This window comes from Cyprinodon tularosa, unplaced genomic scaffold (assembly GCF_016077235.1).
Source record: "Cyprinodon tularosa strain WSP-4 unplaced genomic scaffold, ASM1607723v1 ctg750, whole genome shotgun sequence".
NCBI classification, from domain to species: domain Eukaryota; kingdom Metazoa; phylum Chordata; class Actinopteri; order Cyprinodontiformes; family Cyprinodontidae; genus Cyprinodon; species Cyprinodon tularosa.
Window position 1 is genome coordinate 42,697 of NW_024039508.1, and position 22,721 is coordinate 65,417.

General features: G+C 37.0%; 1 protein-coding gene across 1 annotated transcript in view; it reads right to left on the reverse strand.

The window, feature by feature from the left end:
- The window catches only part of LOC119773224, a 38,861-nt gene extending 20,324 nt beyond the window's left edge, over window positions 1-18,537 (reverse strand). Inside the window, exon 1 of the mRNA XM_038270120.1 lies at window positions 17,972-18,537. Coding sequence (XP_038126048.1) covers window positions 17,972-18,187 — 216 coding nt within the window. The 5' untranslated portion in view covers window positions 18,188-18,537. The remainder of the gene's footprint in view (window positions 1-17,971) is intronic.
- Window positions 18,538-22,721: the final 4,184 nt, after the last annotated feature.

The following is a 22,721-nucleotide window of genomic DNA, read 5'->3' on the forward strand; positions in this document are numbered from 1 at the left end:
AATGTCAAGTGCTTTTAATTGTATGATCTATCCAGGCATCGGCTACCTCTGCATGAAATACAATATCTGATTGAATCAAATCTTGAACCAGTTCTATTATTTCTTCTCTAAGCTTTAGAAAAATCAAAAATATTTCCATAATACAAAAGAAACATTTCTTATCTGCTTACTAAAGCAAAAAAAAGAATATTTCTATGCATTTTTACTTCATTCTAGCAAACTAAAAACAAGCCAAACTGTGCTTTTAAACCCAACAAGTGCAAAAGTGATTTCTTTGTACCTTTACACCCTTAATAGTCCATTAACAGACAACTTCAGTGAGATTGGAGAGTGTTTCATTTGAATTATTGTTTCAAGAAAGAAAGTAACACACAGCCTATCCCACAATTCTGTTTCTCCCAACTTGTATTTTTAATAATTTTCCTACCATAAATAAAATAAAAAAATGAACAAGTCAGGTTTTCAAAACCACAGAAATTTTGCACCATACCATTCCTGTACGTATTTTGTAAACGTATATAAAGACATCCAAAGAAAAGTGGTCGGCTTCTCAGGTGGAGCGGCAGCATTATAACCTCTCCCCTGTGCTCCCCGGCAGCTACTAACTGTATAGGCTGAACAAAGGCTGCAGGAGTGGAGCTCTTCAGATTTATCCCTTATCTTTGGCCCTTTTAGACAGCGCCCTACATGGCACACCACTGCTCTCAGAAAGTTATTAAATTCTGCTTATTAGATACTTCGTCCAGGGCAAGATTCAGCAACATGCCTTCAGACAGCAGCAGCCACAGGAGTGATTAATAGGTGTATTTTCAGGAGCTTTGAAAAGCTCTGTTTGATAATTGTAAAGTCAATGCCATTTTAAAATGAACAACTTAGCTTTATTTTTAGGTGTTAAACGTACATTAAGCACTTCTATGGAGTCTAAAATATTAAAAACTCCAAAGTGATACATTAGGTCAATAGAAAAAAAACAAAGGCCTTTGCAGTATGCTCAGATGTTTCTATTAAAGCAGAAATGTACTCATCCTATCACATAAGCTCAGTATAGTTTAATTGCATAAGCTGTAAAAAAAAAAAGGCATAAGTCTGAATGCACACTTTAAGGACAGAGTATGAGACCTGTGATCTAAAAGCAGCCGAGATTATGTTGAAGATCAGCCAACAGTTCAGAGAACATTTCTCTTATTTTCAATTTTCTTTTTTATTACAGATGTTTCAAAATAATGATTTAGAGCTGGAGTTCTAAGAAGGTGATGCTGTAAAACCATGATATTTCTTCTAAAGATAACAAAGTTAGAATTCAATACTGGCCCATGGCTGAAATGATGCTTAAATAACATCAGTGGTGTTCAATAAAAAAAGATAAATCATCTACACATCTTTTGTTTAAGCTTTGCTTCAATACCTCAAATTTTAATTGGTAATCCACTATTATTGAGGATTCCCAATTTGCATTAAATTGCACAAAAGGCTGTAATTGATTCATGTAGTGATTACTTTTTCAAATTACTCTAAAAGAAAATACCCATGTTAAATTAATGTACCTCAATAAGCAAACTTTTGAACATCTCTTGCACATTCTAAGACCAATTTAAATGGCCAAAATATGATGAATATCTCAATTAAATGTTTCAAAGGGACTTTTTCGGACTCAAAACTCAAATTAATGATAAAAAGATGAATAAATTAGATGAGAATTGTTTTAATAAATCAATCATGGTTTGAATAGTCGTTTTAGCCCTTTGCAAATTTCCATAATAATTTCAGAAAAACAAACATTGTTATCAAAGTTCTAATAATAATATATACACTGGTGGGAGCTCATAAAGAGCTATACAAACTTAATAAATGTGAATTAATAATTTTTACTAAAAATAATTAATTAAAACAACTACGCTGAATAAACCTTGAATAAAAGCATAGCCGCTTGTTTGAAATAGAAAAAACATTTTAACAAACAAATTAATTTAGGTGGTCTATATAAAAATAAAGTTCTTTAAAAAAGGTAAGCAACTACAGCAATTTTTATCCATTTATGATTTGAAATTAAAAAAAATGTAATGAATAACTCCCCAAGTCCCTTCCATGTTGTATTTATTGCCTGTAAATATTTGCCATCTTTATTTTTCAGGCTAACCTTTGCAGATCTCCAGAATCTCACACATGGTTAGTTTAAACAAAGTCATCTAACAATATTTATTTTGCTTTTGGGGAAGTCATCTTTGTTTGGACGGTGCAATTCAGTTGTAAATTATTTATCTGAGTCATACACTACATAATAAGTCCAACAGGCATGCATATAAACTCTAGATTACATTTAAATATGGTAAAAATTGTCACAAATTCACTCAGCTAAGTTTAATAGAAGACTTTTTGAAAACTTTTTATGCAGGTTTTATGCATCTTTAGGCTGCCACACATAAACTTCAGTGTAAGAGAAAACTAATGGAGTTTAATTGCCGGTTCTAAGACGATAACTCAACAGTTTCAATAAGCTGTGCTGAAGGAGATGCATCTAAGAGATGAAGGACAGTAGAGCTCTGAACACCTGGATCCAAAACCACTGACAAAGATTACAGCAAAATAATTTAAGCAAAGTGAATGGCTAAGAAAAGGACTGACTGGATTATTTTCTAACTTGAAGTAAGTCACTGGGAACCAAAGACCACCATAAGCTCCAAGGCTGAATTACAGTTCTACCTCATCATTTTTTGCTAGAATTAGAAGTTATTTAGATCACTATATGTGTGTATGTATATTAACTAGTGTTGCGCTGATGCCATTTTTTGGCCCCGATACGAATACCTGATACCTGGCTGTGCAGTATCGGCCGATACTGATACCATCTGTGTGTATATATGAAGAACTGCATACTACCTGGATGTAAAACAATTGCCATCATGGCTTTGTCAAGCTGCTGCCTACCTTTGTGAAACAGAAAACGTTGAGAAAATTAAACCCAAAAACATCGCCATCCCACATGTTGCTGGAGTCTCTGAAGAACTCAAGAGGACTTTCTCCAAACATAAAAACCCAGTACATTTCAAACCAAACAAGACCCTTAAACAGAGACAAGTGCGTCCTTAAGACAAACCCCCGGACCAAATATGAGCAGAGTGGTGTATGCAGGTCAATGCAGTAAGGAATGTTCTGATCTTTATAATGGAGAAAGTAAATAACCTCTCCACAGACACATGGCTCAACACAGGAGAGCTACCTCTTCCGACAAGACTTTGCGGTACATCTACACCTTATGGACAAAGGACATTCTTTTGAGGACCAGATTCTTCACATTTTGGACAAAGAAGACATGTGATTTGAAAGTGGTGTGAAGGAAGCCATTTATGTTAGGAGAGAAAAACAAACCTCAAACAGAGGGGATAGAGGCGATAGAGTTGATTCCTTCCCGCCATCATCCCAACCCCAACCCCCATACAGGGGACCAGAATATCTTGCCTGGTCAGGTAGGCAAACAATTGGCCCTAACAAACCCCCTTTCAGAAGCATGACCAGTATCGGGTATTCAAGGCTAACAAAGAACCGAAACGACTCCCCATTCCTAAGGGGCGGACCCGTTCTTCTGGTTCAAATTGCATGTTTTTTAAGCTAAAACAAGTTTTTGGGTGACTCTATAAAGCTTCGAACTCAACGCCATTTCTGACTGTTTGAATTGAATAAGCTTCCTGGAAGGGAAGCGAATCGTCTTCAACCTTGGAAACAAAGTCCACTGGATTGTTTTTTAACTTTTTTGGAATGACTATGACCTGGATGACTCGGACTCTTTACCAGCATACTGCTTCTAACTGTTATGCCACAAAAGAAACCACAACTTTACCAGAAATAAACGGCTTACTCAAAAAGCTACTGGAGCATGATTAAGAAAATATTAACTGCAGAATTTATTGACTTGAAAAACAGAAAATGAATTAGTGTAAACATATTCTTTACTGCATAAAACAGTGATTAAAAATAACAATATGGTAAAACATTTATATGATAATGGTCTGATGATCAACTATGTTTTTTCTAAGCAACAGGTGCAGTTAGTCCTGTTAGCATCATAAACTATGAGTCTGAATTTCTTAAATGTTGATGCAGCCTAGTCTGGCTTTAACTTTATAAACAGGCTGCCAAGATTTGAAGAAGCAAAATGTTCCAGGACATGTTGTTACCTGCTGGAGCTGGTTGTCACTGCTTAGGGAATAAAACCTAAATATTCATATGCGGGGGAAAAAAAACATGCATTCAGTTCATGAGACCCAATGATACTGGAAAACTAAATGTTTTCGGTCTTTTTCCCAAAGACCAATTATTTCTCAAATCGCAATGTTTCAGAGTAGACCTGCTTTGACTAGAACGTGTTGTTTTTTTTTATTAGGATACAGGGTTTGGATGTCAAAATACATTAAAAATTATCTCATAAGTTTTCAAATTAAACAAAGCATCAATAATTATTAGACACTTTTGTAAAGGCTGTTTCACACAGCAATCCTGTCGTTCTGAGAGCACCATATACTGGGAGCCTCTGCATTCAGATCAACAAGGAGATTATCCTGCAGTGTTCGGTTTCTTCAGAGTGATCAATAAATTATTTTCTTACTGGATTGTGCTGAAAATTGGCTAATAATTTATACCTACATATAACCTAAAATGTCACAGGTTGAAATCTCTGAGCCCTGCTCTAAAGGGCCAGAATGGCTCCTTTACACAAAATAAAATCTGGTGCAGTCTGTCACGGTTCAGGTTAGGAAGTGTTGTCAGCTGGTTTAATTAATAATCTCTGTATTTGGGTAACTACAAAACCATAGAAAAGAAAAATGGAAATCTCAAACATGAATACAACAGGGTGTCCCATCTGGAACCCAAATAAATGTTGTGCTAAATAAGGCGGTCACACTCCAGACATGAAAATCATAACACAGACTTGGTTTGCCAAGAAACGCCTTAGTATTTATTGGCACACTGGAATACGGTGATCTCCATCCACAAATTGGCTAAAATGTGAATTGGCGCTCTATATAAATGAACTGATTTGAATTAAAATAACAAGAATAACAGGTGCAGTTTGGTTGACAAAGCACTTTCTTCAGCCCTGGAAAATGTCAAATTTGAAGCCCAACACTAAAAATCAAAGCAAAAACAAGAAAAGTAAACTGCCAGCGCAGACCTCCCACAAGCAGCAAGTTTTGCTCCAGATAGTAATGTACACTATAGCTAAAACTCACTTAATGACCAGGATCATTAAGACATGTTAATGAATTATTTCTTGGCATGAGGTGCATCTTTAGTTCATAGTAACAGACAGCATAACTCTGCATCTTTTGGTGTCTGTTCTGCCATCTCCTTCATTCTCTGCTCTCTCATTTGATCAGGAGATAAATACCCCATTTACACTACCCTTGAAAAACCGTGCCGAGACCGGTCCGACCTCAGTAACTGAGATAACTTAACATGTTTAAATGGAATGCAAATTGAACTGAACCGAGCTAGACACAACCAAACCGAGATAACTGCAGACCAGTTCCAGAGGTGGTCTCGACTCGGTGTTTCCCTGGCTCGGTTCTCTGATACACAGGAGCGCATGAGCAGAATGCTTCATATCAGTCTGGCTGCACATCCCGATTCACACTCCATTACAGTAGTTGGTGGTAATGCCCCTCCGGAAGTTGCTTGCCAACCAACACAAAATAGAAGAAGAAGAACAACTATAAACATCCACCAAAGGTTGCCGTCTTTGCCTGACCCTCCGCAAACACCGAAGTACAGCAATAATAATCAAGTATAACTTTCTGAATATGACAGGCGCCGCCATTTTGATTTGCTTGATTCCCTCCTTCGTCTTCTTCTTCTTGTGTTTTATGGCGGTTGGCAAACAACTTTTGGTGCATTACCGCCACCAACTGCTTGATTTCCTCCTTCAATACTGGCAGTAATAGCGCAGATCGTCACTAGGAGGCGAGGAGTCGAGGAACCGAGATAGCGTGATGTGTAAACGGTCGTCAGAACCAAGCTCGGCCTGGTTAACTGATCCGAGCTCGGACCGGTCTTGACATGGATCGGTTTTTCAAGGGTAGTGTAAATGGGGTATAAGACATCAAGGCATGCCTCCCTTTTCCTGTGTTATTGCATTATTGTCTTCATTATACTACTGCCAGACTTTTTGAGTCCTATGCTAAAGCTGTCAATAGTCAGTGCTGCCTCCCTCTGGTTTAGGGGCAAACTGCTTGTTCCACCAAATATGTTAAAGAATACTTTAAAATAATTCCTGCATCCTAAATTTAACTGATTGTTCCTTGGACTGAGTTGAACCTTTAGTAAAGATAGAGAAACTCCTAAAAACAGCCTCCTCGGTGGAAGTAAAAATGGATATAACTGGTTTTAACCAGGGGTGCACTGATCATTTTGTTAGAGATTGATGATCTTTAACAAATTGAAATGGTGCATCTCTAGTTGGAAAAAAAAGAAAAAAGTCAAAAATTCATCCTCCTGTCTCCAGCCAACTGGTGTTGCTGCTGCTCATATATCAGAGAAGGTAATTATATCTGAGGCTCAAATTTAGTAATGGACTTTAGTCCTTATCGGTGGACATTAGTGCGAGCTGCAGGACGCTGCGAGTCAATTTTATTGGACTATGACTGATTCAAAGGAGAATGAAACGACCAAATTAAAGCTGAAAGCATAACAGCTCAACAATAACCTGAACATGACCATTTATATCCATCTCACTACTGTCTAAGAGAAAAGTTTGAGCCGGCACCTTATGTCTAACAATAACCACTTCAACATTGACTTCAAATAGAGCTACTTTGCAATGACTCGGCTTCCACCTAGCTAAAGCAATGTTTTGTTAGAAAGCTGGTCTGGACTGTTAACAACTCGTAAATATTTCCTACGGAAGACACACCAATCCAGATTCAGGAACAACAGAGCAGGAGGGAGCAGTTTTTAATGGATCCTAATGATTTTTAATACTCTAATGCATCTAATATAAATGCTAAAAAAAGATATGAAATATTTAAGGTTTCTTTGGTATTGCTTAAGATTTGATAACTGAATAAAGGGGATCTAAGGGGATCTTTTTGACCCTTTATTCCCTTATAGAGTTATAGTTTTTCAGCAGTAAAGGAGGAAGCAAAAAGGCCTCTAGAAAACAATACAACTCAAAATATCCCAATATACCATCACAACATGATAAGTAAAGGTTGTAATGTTTGGCTCACCACAGATGTGAAAAAAAGCAGAAATAAAAGCTAAAGCACACATAAAAGCCCGTTGCATTAATGATTAACACACTGGCAGTTAGTAAAGACAGTATGTTTTACTGGTGTACTAGATATCTCTGATTTATAGTGACTGTAAAGACAAGTAAAGTCCAGGAAAGTGAAGAAGTTGTTATAAATCATACATAAAGGGTGTTGAATGAAAATTTGTTTATACAGCAGACTATAAAATCCTCTATAAACAAAAAGGTGCAAAGCAATATGTTGCAACGCTTACAGCTGTAAACATTATTTCTGGAACCAAAAGTTACTGTAAGGCCAGGGTTTGGTAAGCTAATGTGTCCCATTAAAACTGCAGGAGCATTTAAGGACTTGTTCACGCCCTACAAAAGAGACCCATAGGGGGAAGTCACAAGGCACTCCTTTCTAGTCAAACTCGATACTCTAAAAATGGTCTGTGAAACCTTAGGTGGAAACTGAGGTGTTCTGTTGCAGGTCTGTAAATGTCTTAGAGTATAAATCACTTTAAGATCAAAGCATATTTATATAAAAGTCAATAAATGATTATTGGACTGGTTGACCAGGAAGTGACATGAGGTGAAACATTTCCAATAAATGTATAAATAGAAACCTCGCTGTGTGACGAATCTGTTGGAGATTCCCATGAAATCTTAGCATTTAATGCTGTTAAACGATCCTAAACCGCAGCATATCAGAATCAGAAATACTTTAATAATCCCAGAGGGAAATTACTATTATTATTAGCATCAAAATTAACGGTTTACTCTGAAAAACATTCCCTCAACTTTATAGAAGCAAAAAGAGTTTGTTTTTAAATCATCCTAGTGGAGTGGGTAAGATAGCTTAAAGTAGAGGTAACAGTCCAATAAACCCATGCTTTTTACAAAAAATGACCCTAGGGGTTTCATAATAAACAATAACTGCTGCAAAATGTCAATCAGGCTGATTTCAGCCAGCTTACTAACAGTGTGCAGCAATAGGAGGGCATCACTGCTTAAATGTTTGCTCCAAGCAGATGAAAAAATCTTTTGTAACTCCAGGAGTTCCTAATGTATTTCATTAAAGACTTACAAAATACTTTAAAACATCACAAGCTTTAAAAAAATTACCAAAACTGCAAAAAATGTTATACAGATTTAGCCATTTAGGCCTCCAATATATTAAGTTATGAAACTTGTTATTTAAGAAAAGGTTAAAGATGGAATAAGGCAGGCAATCAATAGGAATCGAAATTCAAGTCATTGCAGAGCAAAAAACTAGTCAGCCTATTTCTATAAATTACTGTTATGGAGATGTTTTGTTTTCTTAGTTTTTTTGTTTTGCTTTTAGTTTTTGCAAAGCTGAAAATCCTTATCATTAACTACAGTCTATATTTAAATCCAAAAGTAGAAAGAATTTGCATTTAGTCATAGTATCGCAACTTTTTCTATAATTATTGCATCTTTTCCTAATGTTTTGCAGCCCTATTTTGATTAAAAACAACAGTATCACAAAAAACTCTAAGGATTTTTAGTAATAATGGGAGAAAACGTAACTCTTTGGGTTTATGTTTTTCTAAGCAGTCCAAATCTTCCAGGTTTGGAGAGGTCATAAAATATGTCGAAATGTAAGCTTAATTCTTTTGAAACTAACAATAGCTAAAATTTTACAATCAATCAGATGTTTTCAGCTTATATATTCTGAAGATTGGTCCTTTATAACTGAAAGCAAAAACAGTTCTACTTCGCATAAAGCTCAACTGTTTCAGTGATATAAGCAAAGCAAAAGTAGCTGTTCTGACCAAATCCTTACCCAGCCATATAGTGAAAAAGCCTCAATCAAAGTGACCCTTAGTGTGAAGAGCATAAGCCTTCACTGAACTTATTTGTGTCCCTTATTTCCATGGATCTTTCAATCCTAAAGTTGATATAATTTTTTGACTTTAGAGTCTTAAAAGTTACGCTAAGGCAATCGAGAGGAAGAGATCATTTTACTTGAAAACATAGCATTAAAGTTAAGGACTTAGCAAAAGCCAAAAATACAGTCGCATCATAGATTTTTGCTCCACCTGCTAAAACCACATCCAGTTCACTGTTGGTTAAATAATGCCACTATGAACAGCAATAGATGAAAACACACGGTGCAACAGTAAGTTGACCTAAACTTAAATGCATCACTGCCCTATAGCACAGAAGAAAATCTAAAAAACATAAACTAAAACTTGGATTCAGAAAGTATGCACACTTATAAAACATGTTTTTAGTTGCACACTGCAGAAACACCCATATAATGCTTAAGATCTCTCAAAGTGTCATTTCTGTGCAATTCCCAGTAAAACCATGACACTTTATAAAGGAATGTTTTTAAGAAATCTACAATAAAACATTAAGCATTGTAGATAATAAGCCAGTCCACTATTTTCACCTCTAAAAAATGCAGCATTACTAAAAACAAATAGATGTGATTGATAATACTTAAGTAATCAGCAACTTCATTATTATGATTATTGATTTCAGAGTCCTTATATCAAACATATAAAGTAATAAACACTGTTAAAAATCAAAAGTGTCCAAAACTCTGCAATATAATATTTTGAATTAAATGAAACACATTAAGTTTCACTAACTTTGTCTAAAAATAACTAAATGTGTGATTTTAAATGTTTATTCCCCTGCAGCTGCAGAGAGATTTATGTTTGGGACCGAAGCTGCAATCACACAGACCTGTAAATATAGCTATCACAGCGCACCGCCGAAGCACAAACACTCAAGACTCTCAGTACTTGTATCACTACACACTTCCAAGTTCGAAAAAGGAATGGCTTCAGAGCAGATCAGAAAGAAGAAGTGATGTCACCTGCTCTCAGAAAGACTGAAGTCAGAGGTCAGGATTCCCTGATTAACACTGCAGTAATGCCAGCCTACTTGGCAGCGTTCTGGCCGGCGGCTTGGCTGTTTACTTCAGCTTAACGGGTCAAATTACAGCTCATCTTCCGTGCTCAGCACAAGTGAGGTCCCTGGTTTTAAATGAGCCTCAAAGGCAGAAAGGACGCCGTTCACAAGGTTAGGATTCAATGTGTGGTCAGATTCCTGTATGTTTTTTCTCTATTTGCTGAAAGGATTAAAGAGATAAACTGTGCTTTTCATCTACACAGCAGAGGAAATATTTAGCTTCATGCATTTCAAGTTTTAATTCTGCCAATTAGACCAAATTGACAGCAAACGTAATGAGATCAGACTCTGTCTTTTCTCTCCACCTTTTATATCTCAGCCCAATTAGGGTAATGGCCTGTCATTCAGTCAGATCAAATTAGGAAGGCAACACACTATTAGTAAACATGACACAAACTTAGGGCCATCAGCCTACAAATGTTGCCAAGTTGGTTATGCTTATGAATACCACCTTACTTGACCTAAAACGAACGCTTACTGCCTCCAAATTTTGATTGTTAAATCCTGCTCAGTCTAACAAACTGAGGCCAAAACTCTGTGGTAAAAGCAATGAGACATTGCACAACATTTTGTACTTCCTATTTGCACATAATAGAAATAAGATGAGGAGTTGTGTTCCACGCCAAGTAACCAGAATCATGTCATCTTTAATTAGAAGTTTTAAGTACCGAAACATGCTGGAAATTTCCAGGACACCCCAGACGCCTCCAGAGCATATTACAGCCAGTCAAAGCATTCTGCTTTAACATCCAGGGTAGGTGAGGTAAAAACCGAGGCTCACATTGTGCTTCCTCATGTTCTCCTTCTGTTTCCTGTGTAAGCTGTGCTATTAATGTACTTTCCTTTTTAAAATAACTATCAAGACTATAACCAACTGGTGCCTCCCAAGATTCACAATGGTTAGCAATCTACTAAATTTAGTTACATTATGTTATCAGTTATTTTCTTCCAGTTTTTAGGATGTCTGTGACCTGCAGGAAGAAGTATTCAATTGGATACAAGGTAAATGATAAAACTTGTTTGACTACATATTATAATTCTCCTTTTATGTAAGCATAAGTAAAAACTAGAAAGAGTTATGGAAAGTTAGCCAAGGCTAAAATTACAGCGATATTGGGTGTCCAAAAGAAACAACTCTCTCTCTCAAAAAAAAAATTTGTAAAAATCAATAAATGTACAATTTACTAGTCCATGGCACCAGAAAATAAGCTGTTCCTTACAGGGATGTCCAAATCCAACATTGAAATTACATAAAAAAAAAAAATAGTATCAAGCTGCACCTAAAATCTCACATATTGGCATGCTGACAAAGACATTCTGTTCCTGTTTTAGAAAATTATTGCTCAATAATAAATGGGTTCAGATGTTCTTATACATTCTGTTGTTGGCTATTGTTCTCTGTTTGAAAAATGCAATTAATCAAGGCTTTTTTAATACTTTACAAACAAAATAAGTAATTAAAGTATGCATAAGTAATGCTAATATTGTATCAGGTCAATACCAGTTTCAGTCAACACTCAAAGCTCCTGCTATCAAACTGAAAATGAAAAAGTATTATGAGGAGCCCACTAATACCTCCTCCTATCTTCTAAAATTGCAAAAGAAAAGTAATGTAGGACCTGCGAGAAGAAGGCAGCACACTATGAGAGCTTCTTCGATGTTTTAAAACTTTAAATCTTCTTAAGCTACCATATTTTAACAGCCTCTCTTACTGGCCGGAAAACAAATTTAAACCTTAGAACAATAGGCTTTTAGTGGCATTGGAACAGCTCACTGATGCGTGTCTACCCGGGTCAAACGACTTAGCAAACTACTCGCGTTAAAATCGCCTCGGCTCTGATCGTCATGCTGTGGGAACATCAGATCCGGGCCGCCCCCCTAAATAACGTGACACCATTGAACGCAACGTACAGACATTAACACACCGGGACAGTCGCTTCTGATCTAATAAGCTGGAACAACTCTGTTTACATTCAATAAACATGGAGCAGCACTGGTGAAAGGGAGTCGGACATAAATAATTATGAATACTAACTACAGTCTGACTCCCGTCCATGCTGCTCTCCATTATTTACTTCCCTGATTTTCTTCACACTGTCGGCATCATCAACGCCCACCCAGCATGATGCCGTCATCAGACACACAGTGGTGGGATAACAGTGGCCTTACAGTTTGCCAGCAGGGGCTCAGACTCGGCTTTTCGGTCAAATGTGAAAAGAGCCAAAAGCCGATTGTTATCAGATCAACCCGGAGAAATATCAAGTAAAAACAAAACCAACTTCCTACGTCATTGTACCTGTGTCACTGGAAGGTTCCAGAGAGAGATCCAGTGGGAAAATAATAATGAAGAAGCTATCATGGCTGAAAAAGGTTATCCCAAGCAACGTGGATAAAGACCAAGTAGGCCTCATTAAGATCAGGTCTGTGATAGACCTCCATGGCTGCATAGCCATGTTTAACACCTATTTATATACGTTGGGTGTCTAGAGGTAGGGAAAGATCTTAAGTATGCAAGGTATCGGATCCCAGGGAGAGGGACTGAAGACTGCTTTAAACCAAGAGCTGGGGTTATAATAAATGGTGTCAAGTCGTTTTAATCTATCAAAGTGGACAAAGTGGGCCCTGTCTCTACTAACACTGCTGTTCTTCTAGCCTTACCAATGGTTACCGTGCAGCTAATTATATTTATAGTTTTCAGGACACCCATATGTCACCACGGCCATGCTTGTTGGGAAAGAGAGAGATGAAAAATATCTTGAACACCAAAACATAGTAATACAAGATTATGGAAGTCCACTCATACTCCAAATATTAAAAATTGTTTGGAATCATCTTTGAAATATAGTCATAAAAACACAAGCGGTTCAAGTTCAGTAATAATACAGAAAATTTAAAGAAATCCGGGGTTGGGTACCATATTCACATTATGACAATATAGGAAATAATCATGGTTTCAAACCCACAAAAATTTTCCATCATTCCTGCAGTAAAAATTTAGATTTTGATGCTACTTTGTTATTTTCTTTACGTTTCATCAGAGACAAAGTGGAGATTAAATCCCTCAGGGTACATATAGCTGCAGTATCATGAACCCTCTCCCCTAAATAGCAGCTTTGGAGGTTGCATGAGGCCTGAAGGAGGACAGCATCCTTAACTTAACAGCTCTATGAATAAAGTTGGCTTTAAAGGAATACTTTGTCAGAAAACAGACAACAACAGCTTGGAGGGAGAAGGTCGCTGTACATGTAAATCATGAGTGCAAACATTGGCAGCCTGGGAAGGCAACACATCTAACATGATAAAGCATTAGGAGCCCCACCCTGCTCCGTTTGCTCAGGTCAAGATAAAGTTAATACAGACTTTAAATAGATCATCTTTACGTAAAACACCACATTGTAGTATAAACCACAGTAAGGCCCAGAATTCCTTTAAAATTAATAACTTTTCTTCATAAAACCAGGAAAAGCCTTTCTAATGGTGCATGGTCAATCCCCATCACTTGAAATAGGATCAGCGACAGTTTAAAGTGTAGCAAAGCAAATTAGGCCACTTTAAAGCTATACTGAAATTCCACAACACAGCAGGTCAATGGCTATGATAAAAGGCTAATTTGACCTGAATTTTAAATAAATATACATCTCTGGAAAATAAAAAGCTTCTGCTACTTTAACTATGCACAAATTGTAAATACCAACCTGAGAATACCTTTTTTTCTACCACTTATTAAATTTCCTTGAAACAAAGGCTGAGTTTAGCTCAGTGTTTCTTAATAGGATTAAAAATTAAAATGATTTCCACATCTTTATCACTGATGTTAAACATTGTGAACAGTGGTATAAGCTAAACGAATTAATGCTTTAGAGAATCAAGTTTTCACTGTGATGTTTAGAGTATCAGGGACAGAAAGCTGCTGTATGGAACAGGTAGATTTGTTTTTCACATGCTTCAAATAATCTACAGTTCTTAACATATTTTAAATAGCCTTTGTTATGTAACCTGTGTGCATATGCAGTAGGGAGGGCAGGTATTTTCCCACCATATTCTCAATACAAAATTCTTCAAAGTGGATTTAATACAGCTTGCTAGTGTTTCACACATTTGCTAAAGTTTTCGTACCCTAAGCACCACACGAAAGCCATTTATATGTCAACTGCAAACTTTAACGTATTTCATTAGGATTAAATGCGACAGACCAATACAAATCTGGACCATACTGTATCTTATTTATTTTTCACAAAATAACCCAAGTTCTTAAAGGAATGCAAGGATAGCTCCTATGAATATCAAATCTCAAGTCTTTGACGGACTTAAAAACATGTTTTAGTGTTAGCAATTATCTAAATTAGGTCATTCTAACACGTAAATGAGCTTTGATCTAAATCAAGTGATTCCAGCCAACTATACAGCATATAGACTACACAGTTTAGGGTTTGGGTAAAATTAACATTTCATTTTTTGTACACAAGCTTTGTTGCCTCAATCCTACTTCTACATGCCAAGCTTTCTATGAAATGAAGATCAGGCTAATTTACAGTAAAACATACATTTGTCACTGGAGGTAGTTTACTCTACTCAAACATAAGTGATGTTGCCTACTGTATTAGTTCCGTAATTTCTATGATTTGATTTGGAGAAATTGTTTTCCTATTAACTTTGCATTGGTATCTTTTCTAAATTACTAAAGTTTTCACATAGCTTTATATTTTTTACTGCTTCTTTTACAAAAATCAGATGCTATGAAAGGTTACTCAGAACATGTCTTGCCTTCTTACCAACTCCTAGACATGCATGCACTGTTTGAGTTTTTGCCCTTTTCGGGCCGATTCTCCAGTCATGCGAGAGTTTTTTGGGATCGGGCTGAGTTACAGCCTCATCGACTGTTCTGCATATAAACGGGGTAACAAGGGATGATAAGCCTTTAACGTCAACCTTCCAATCAGGAAACGTAAGGTCGGGAGAAAATCAAACGCGTTTGAAATTCAGTCGGGGTTTGTGGGCAAATCCTGCAGTTGAAGCAGAGCTACGAGCCACTTAACCTGACCCTCGTGCACTTTCCATGTGCAAACAAGGGAATTCTTCTTCTACTGTCTATGTTTGGCTTCCAGAGGGATGAGTCCGACCAGCGCCATCTCTCAGCACCTAGTCCAATGTGTGGTTTTTGGACGTACATCGTGAGCTGTGAAGATTTAAACACTTTGGTTTCATCGTACAGTTTTTGCAGAAGCCAAGTACAAAGACTGAAAATCTTGGAAGGCAAATTTTTTATTTAAACCAAGTAAAAATATGTTAAAGCAGTGCTGCTCTCACTGAAGTCCTTTTAATTCTAACCAGGATTAAAAAATTTTAGACAACTTTATGCCCGAGTAGTCTGCTGCATTTGTTGGTCTTCATGATATTGTTTAATCTCTAAGGTTCTCCAAAAAGATAAAACAGATGATTAGTACCGAGGTTAACTCTCTCCATTTAAAGTCGTAGGGAAGCGGCTGTTCCAACGGTTGCATTTCTGAATTCTCCCTAGTGGTGCCCGACATTACACGAACGAATAAAGTTAATGTGATTGGTCGATTATCAAGGGAGCGGGGTTGTTGTGGCGGAAGGTTCGCAAGCAAGTTTAGTTGTGGCCAGCGTCTCGGAAGCATCTTGCTAACCAGTTAGCAACTTAGTGCTAGTAGGTTCCCAATGGGAAATTCCATTGGGACCAAGTAGCACTAAATTGGTGATTTAGAAACAACACTGTCAAGGAATGATATGGACAGCAGAAACATGCAAGAGGAGGAGAGTTTTGTGTCGGAGGTCATGGATGAGTCTCCTCCGTCATTCATTTTTTATTTCAAGGAAAGCGATTCAAAGATGTTGTTGAAGAGGACGCCAGGGTGGCAAAAGCTTGGTTTGGTGTAGAAGGCTCACAGCCGTACATGTTTGAGCCCTTGCCTCGCAACGCTGCCATTTCTGTTAGCTCTACGCCTGCTGAAGACACAGACGTCCATCCCCATGAACACTGGGACGCAACTCAATGGTAAAGTATATTATTCTTATTTCAACCGTTGCGTATATTAGCTGCGACATATGAATTAAGATACTATGACCGAAAAAATGTGATTGACAGATTACCATTGATTTATGATTGGCCGAATTTAGGTGTACAGGCTGACATATCAGATAACAGGGAGAAAAAAAAGGCAAAAACAGATTATAAGACAGGAATTTTTTTTAAATCGACATTTTCAAACTTTTGCGACAATAAGGTCTGATAAAGAGTACATTTATATACATGTTTAAGCCAGAATAATTTGACATTTAAATATGACTTATCTACCACTTTAAGTGATTTTTCTAGTAAAACTGTTGCACCTGATTTTATTAAAGGGCATCATGGTCAATCTGGGTAAAAAACATTAAGATCTTCAATTTTGTAAAAGAAATATAATTCCACGCTTTCCAATTATGCACTACGTTGTGTTTGTCTATCACATAAAAGCCTGATAAAATGCATTAAGGTTTGTGGTTGGAGTGTAAAAACTGAAATGTTTGGATGGGGAGTCAAAAAAAAAAATCAGATGAAGTCATAGGAGCAATTATAATGAATTGTAATAGAAAGTTGAGCCACTTACTGACTCCAGGACATTAGAATAACCCGATAAACAAGAGCTCAGCCAAAGAGAGATGCACCCTTACAAATATTTGGACAACAGGGTCAAACTAACGACTTCTGCAAGTTCAGAGCTTCTGTGTGTATAAAAGAGGCTTAGAGACCAACACAAACATAAGGATGTTTAAAATAATTATGTGAGGCAGTAAGTTAACCCTTTAAAGCACTGGAACTGTCCCAGAGTTAAACAGTTTTTTAAAATTACCAAACACTGGATAAGTGAAGGTTTGACACAGATACTAAATTAAACCACAGTTATTTAATAAAAGGCCTAATTCTGGGTGTTAGGGGAGAGCAGTTGCTTATGTTGCTCATTACTCGTCTAGGCTCTGATAACTTTATCAGCTGTCCAGGGGGAGAGCTAGATGGGGGGCCAGGGGTGGCCATGGCCAACCCTACTATTTTTTTTCCCTCTAATACAGACAGTGGCAGCAGTAATACTCTCAAGTGGAATATTTTAAACATTTAAATTTTTCATATATCAACAATTACTTGACAACAAAAACACTGTTGTTAATTATGCACATCAATATAGGAACATTAAAGATTATAAGTACAGAATTTATGCTCTTTTCAGAACTAGATTTTCAGTTTTATGGGGTAAAAAGAAAATGATGTGTCTCTGCAAGTCATCTAGGAGTCTTCAGTAAAATTATTGATAAATAACTATTTTAATAAAACGTATTAAATAATTACTTTATGTAGATGTTAGTACTAGTAAATATCAATTTTATGCAGAATGATTATTGATAAAAGTAGGTAAGTAATGACAAAGGAAAACAAAAAGAAACTCCAACCTTAAAAAATTGTAACCACAGATGTTTAAATATTTATGTATCTATTTGTCAGCAAAGGTTGTAGGAAAGTATAGTTTGCCTTCATTTAGAAAATATTTATGTTGTGCCCATTAATTTTCCTGTAGTAGATTGACTCTGAATTTCGGCCCCCCTTCAGTGTACATTGGTTATTGCCTGGCCCCCCCTTATAAAAAAAATTCTGGCTACGCCTCTGCAGCTGTCCCAACAAAACAAAAGAGGAAAAACGTCTATTTTAATAGCATTTAAAGAGTTTAATGTATACTGTCTAAACAGGTGATATTATTGTTTATTTTAGGGGGGATAATACCCCCAGATGTGTTCCTGTGCGTTTACCATTTCATCTTCCTCCTCCTCTTCATCATCGTCGTCATTCCCACCGTCCTCAGCCGCTTGCTTCATCCCACAGTCCAGGTTTTGGAAATTATCACCACTATCAGCATAAACTTTAATTTCCACGCCAGACACTGTCTCTTCCACGTCGCTGGAGGTCGAGGAAGAAGACAGACTTCTGCTGCTTTCAGACGCCAAGAAATGCTGCTGCTGCTCCATTGTGTCAAGTTTTGTTTCTTTATTTAATGCGGCGCCACAACAAACGCGGCTTGTTTTTTAATTAACTTGTCTGCACACCTGTCTGGGGTTCATTTTCTGAAGTCCACTTCTTCTTTCCTAATTTGACTTCAAAAAAAAAAAAAAATAAGAGGCACGACACTGACGGTTAACTAACTGCCGCTAGTTAAAATATGAACCTGCCACGTCCGAAACCCGAAGCTGTCAGGCAGCCTGGCTCCCCTCCTCCGCTGCGGTTGAGTCCTTTCTGGTAATGTGCTTCATTTCGTCCCCCAGCAGCAGCAGACCACTCTGCCTCTGCCCTTCATATCTCAAAACTACAGCCTGCTGCCTCAAACTAGGCCACGCCCATAACATGCTTCTGTGGACCAATCAGATCTCTGCCGCTGCCAAACCTTCCAAACATTTTGACGGGGTCTGCACCATTCACGCGCCGGTGTAACTAACACGGCCTGCACGGAGGTGATTCGACCGGTATGCGGATATTGCACATAAGGGAGGTGGGATCCAGGGGCGGAGCTAAATGGGGGACCTCTACAATTTTTTCCCCCCTCTAATACAGAAGGCGGCAGCACTAATACTCTTAGGGGGAATGTTCAGATTTAATAAAAAATTTAATGTTTTATATATTAAAAATTACTAGACAACTAATATGCTATGATTAATTATGCTAATCAAAATACTAACATTAAAGTTTATTTATACAAAATTCATGGTCACTTCAGAACTAAATTTTGTGTTATATGGGGTAAAGAGAAAATTCTCTGCAAGTCATCTAGGAGTCTTTAGTAAAATCATAGATAAATAGCTACTTTTTAAGCTACTAATTTATTTGTAAATATAAGTACATGTAAATATTAATTTTATGCAAAACAGTTTTTGATAAAAGTAGGTAAATAATGAAAATGGGAAAGATGTTCACCCCAGAAATTTTGTCCACTACCTTTTACTACCTTTAATTTGAACAGTATGGATGTTTAAATATATGTGTCTATTTGTTAGCAAAAGCTGTAGGAAAGAATAGTTTGTCTTTATTTAAAAAGCATGGATGTTGTGCTCGTTCCTGTTGAAACAGTGTAAATTGACCCTGAGGTTCCGGCGCCTATCCGTTTCGGTCACCCCTCACTGTACATTGGTTTTTGACTGGCCACCCCTATTAACATTTTCTGGCTACGCCTCTGCTGGGATCCTTGTTTCGCCATCAAACACATATAGTCCCTGTCAGCTAAATGCTTTTTAAAATGTAGCTGATAAAAAAAAAAACTTTAAGAAGTTTAACGTGAAAGTGGAGTATTGCAACAAAACAAAATGTAATTTTGGAAGTGAAAAACAAAGTTTATAGTTTTTTTATATATTTATAATGAATTTATTTTTTAAAGGCCATTGTGCAACTCCTTCAAATTTTTTTTTCATTATGATTTTAGTGGTCAACAAGATGCTTAGTTTATAGCCCCCCATGTCTAGACAGGGACCAATGGGGTCCAGAGTCACTGTAGAACTGGCCCTAGGCCTTTTTAAGGCCCCTGTACTAAAGACATAACACAAATTACATATAATATGGGCTGGAAAATAAATCAAAACTGATAACTCCTTTGGATTAATATTTATTTATTTATTTTTGCTTATTTTATCTATAACTGAAATATTAAATTGTTATACTTTAAGCTTCAGTCATATTGGAATGGGATTACAGTTTTCATTTGAGGTTCTAGAGCAACAAATGACTCCTACGCTCACTTAATATAATAAACATTAAACTATTTTCTTGTTTCATAAAAAATGAAATTGGTCTAGAATTGGCATTGGCTTCTTTTTCTTTTTTCCAACTTAGCATATTCAAACCAGACAGCAACCAATGCATTTTGAGGTTTCAATAAAATGCATTTACTGTGTGAACAACAAAGGTATGAATGGTCAACATGTAAAATAGCATAGGAAGCTTGTTCTAGGAACAAATTGCAGATTTTTTCCCTCCCTCATTGTTACAAAACAGTCAAAATAAACCGAAAAGTACCGCTGTACCTATTTTAATCAATATTATAGAAATTTTCCCACCATCTGTTGTACCAACTGCACTGCTGACATGTTAAAGGAGCAGACCCTGTGTTTTAGCAACCTTTCAACATGCTGTTGATATTATAGGTGCTCAGTTTAATTATTATAACCACGATTAAACCTTCATTATATATATCAACAGTTCCTTTTTTTGTTTTTTTACATAAGTATTTTTTGCTTTTGCTTTGGGTAACTTCATTCTCGCCTGTATCCCTGTTGCTTTAAAGCTGCACCGCTGCAATCAGTTGAGAAGCAGAGCTGTGTATAAAAAAATAAGTGCTTTAATCCAATTAAAGGAGACAGAATTGTCTTCAGATTAATCTCAAATTTTTCATTCCAGCAATCTCCGTCTTCTTTCTATCGCATGCTTCTTACCCTTAAAATGAAATAGAAAAACAAAGTTGCATCCTAAGTGTTTTTTCCGCGTTAAGCTGCTGAAATGACCATGTTTAACCTGTCCACCTACATAGCTCTCCTTCAAGGACCACCCAGGATGCTGCTGCTCATGAAGCAGTTTCTCCACTCCTGCCTGGTCAAAATATTTGGCCTTTTGCTCTTCCGACAAAGAGTTCCACTGTGGAAAAGGAACAGTACTGTGTTAGCGTTTATACTGACACTACTGCAGAGCACTAGTCCAGCTGATGCATCAACCAATACCAGAAATATTACAGCTTTTTCTTTCAGATTGGCTTTTATTTCAGAATTTGATTTAGTTCGTTTTCTGCTTATGAAGGATTACATCAAACTTACTACCAGCAACTCTTGGCCACTTTTAAACCTTATTAATCAAATTTTATTATTTTTTTAAGATTTAAGGAAGGGAAATTTGACTTGACAGAGCCACAATCAATTAGCCTGATAAACCAGACTAAATGTGAGATTAAATGTGTAATTTAGTCTGGCCCCGATGAATGAGACATCGAAAGATTGTTGATGAGAACAACCCATTGTCTTTCAAAGCATGTCTGTTCCTATTGGCCAACGCTCTGACCAATGAGCGCAACTGACTGTGACGTAGTAAGCACGACAGAAAGCTGGTGGGGGAGTGTAAACAAACAGCCTGTCGGTAAAATGTTGAATACGTCATTCTTAAAATAAATGAGCGTAGAGCCTCTTACTGCTCACATTTCAATGAAATGTAATCTTTCCTAAGCTGAGTCGAACGAGAACTGTTCAATAGCCGTTGCCGTCTTCCTTGTTGTGCTTTCTCGCGCAGCTTTGTCATCACACCCTCAATACCCCGCCCGCTTTGCATCCAGAAATTCAAAACACATCTCTGCATTGTCATTGGGCCGCCAGTTCTAGGGCCTGGGGCATTGATCGAGGCTAGAGCACTTGCGGGCAAAATTGATTTTGATTGCTGGCGGTTGGGGCTAGTTTACTATGTAACAATCAATATTTTAAATGGCTTTTGATTAATCTGATGTGATGCAGAATTCCTGAAATTTTCAGGCTGAATTCTGCTCACCTTCTTTCCCATGATTCTATTCACCTCACTACTTCTGCTGTTCTTTAACTCGGTCGCAACCTTTAGTCTCTGCTGATTTATAAAGAGCATGAAGGCGTTCAGTGGATTTTTTTCATATGGCCAAACTTCATCTTGCTCACCCACACACTTTCTCTTGTTCCTTAGACAAAACAAAGCAGAAATCCCTCTCAAAGGTGGTCAAAAGAGCCTGAACATCTCCACAGTAACTCTATGCACTAAGACAAAACATTGGAGCATGGAACAACATGCTATTGGCCTCTATTCCTGCACAGAAATAGAGTGACATGACTGCATGGACACACAAACATTCAGCATTTTGTTGATCATTATGCATGTTTGCCTTACAGACGTCCATGCGGCAATTGGATGAGAATTTCAGGAATTTGGACGGTGGGCAAAATGTGCAGAATCTGAAAGCAAAAACAGAACAAACTGATGTTTCACAAGCAGCTGCTTTGCTGGAATATACCGCCCCCTGTTGTTGGATAACAGTCTAATGAAGCGGATGTTCAGGGTTGTCTGTAATGTTCTTTCTTTGCAATCATCTTCAGAGGTTATAGAGGTGTCCTCTTTAGAGGCAGCTTTCTTTATTGTTTTTGTTTTTCGGAGGTGTGGTTGAAGAAAGCCATGCAAAGTCCAAAGGGTCCATGGCTGTGATAAAACATTTCAGGTGTGACAGGGAAGATTTGGTGCCAAAGCGGATTGGGATGTCTGTTTAGCTGTGAACATAAGAGAAGCCCTTTGAGAGCTTGTTGATTCTCCCAAATTTCCATTGGATAATGCTGCATTGCTTAAAGGAAAGCATTACATTATACACTTTGCAATATTATTTAATGCAATATTTTACTTATTTTAAAGTTACACAAACTACTATCCCACAAAGTAAAATTAATTAATGCTTAATGAGACACATTAAAGTGTAATTTGATAACTTATGATACAACATAATTTAATGCAAAATTGTAAAAGTCC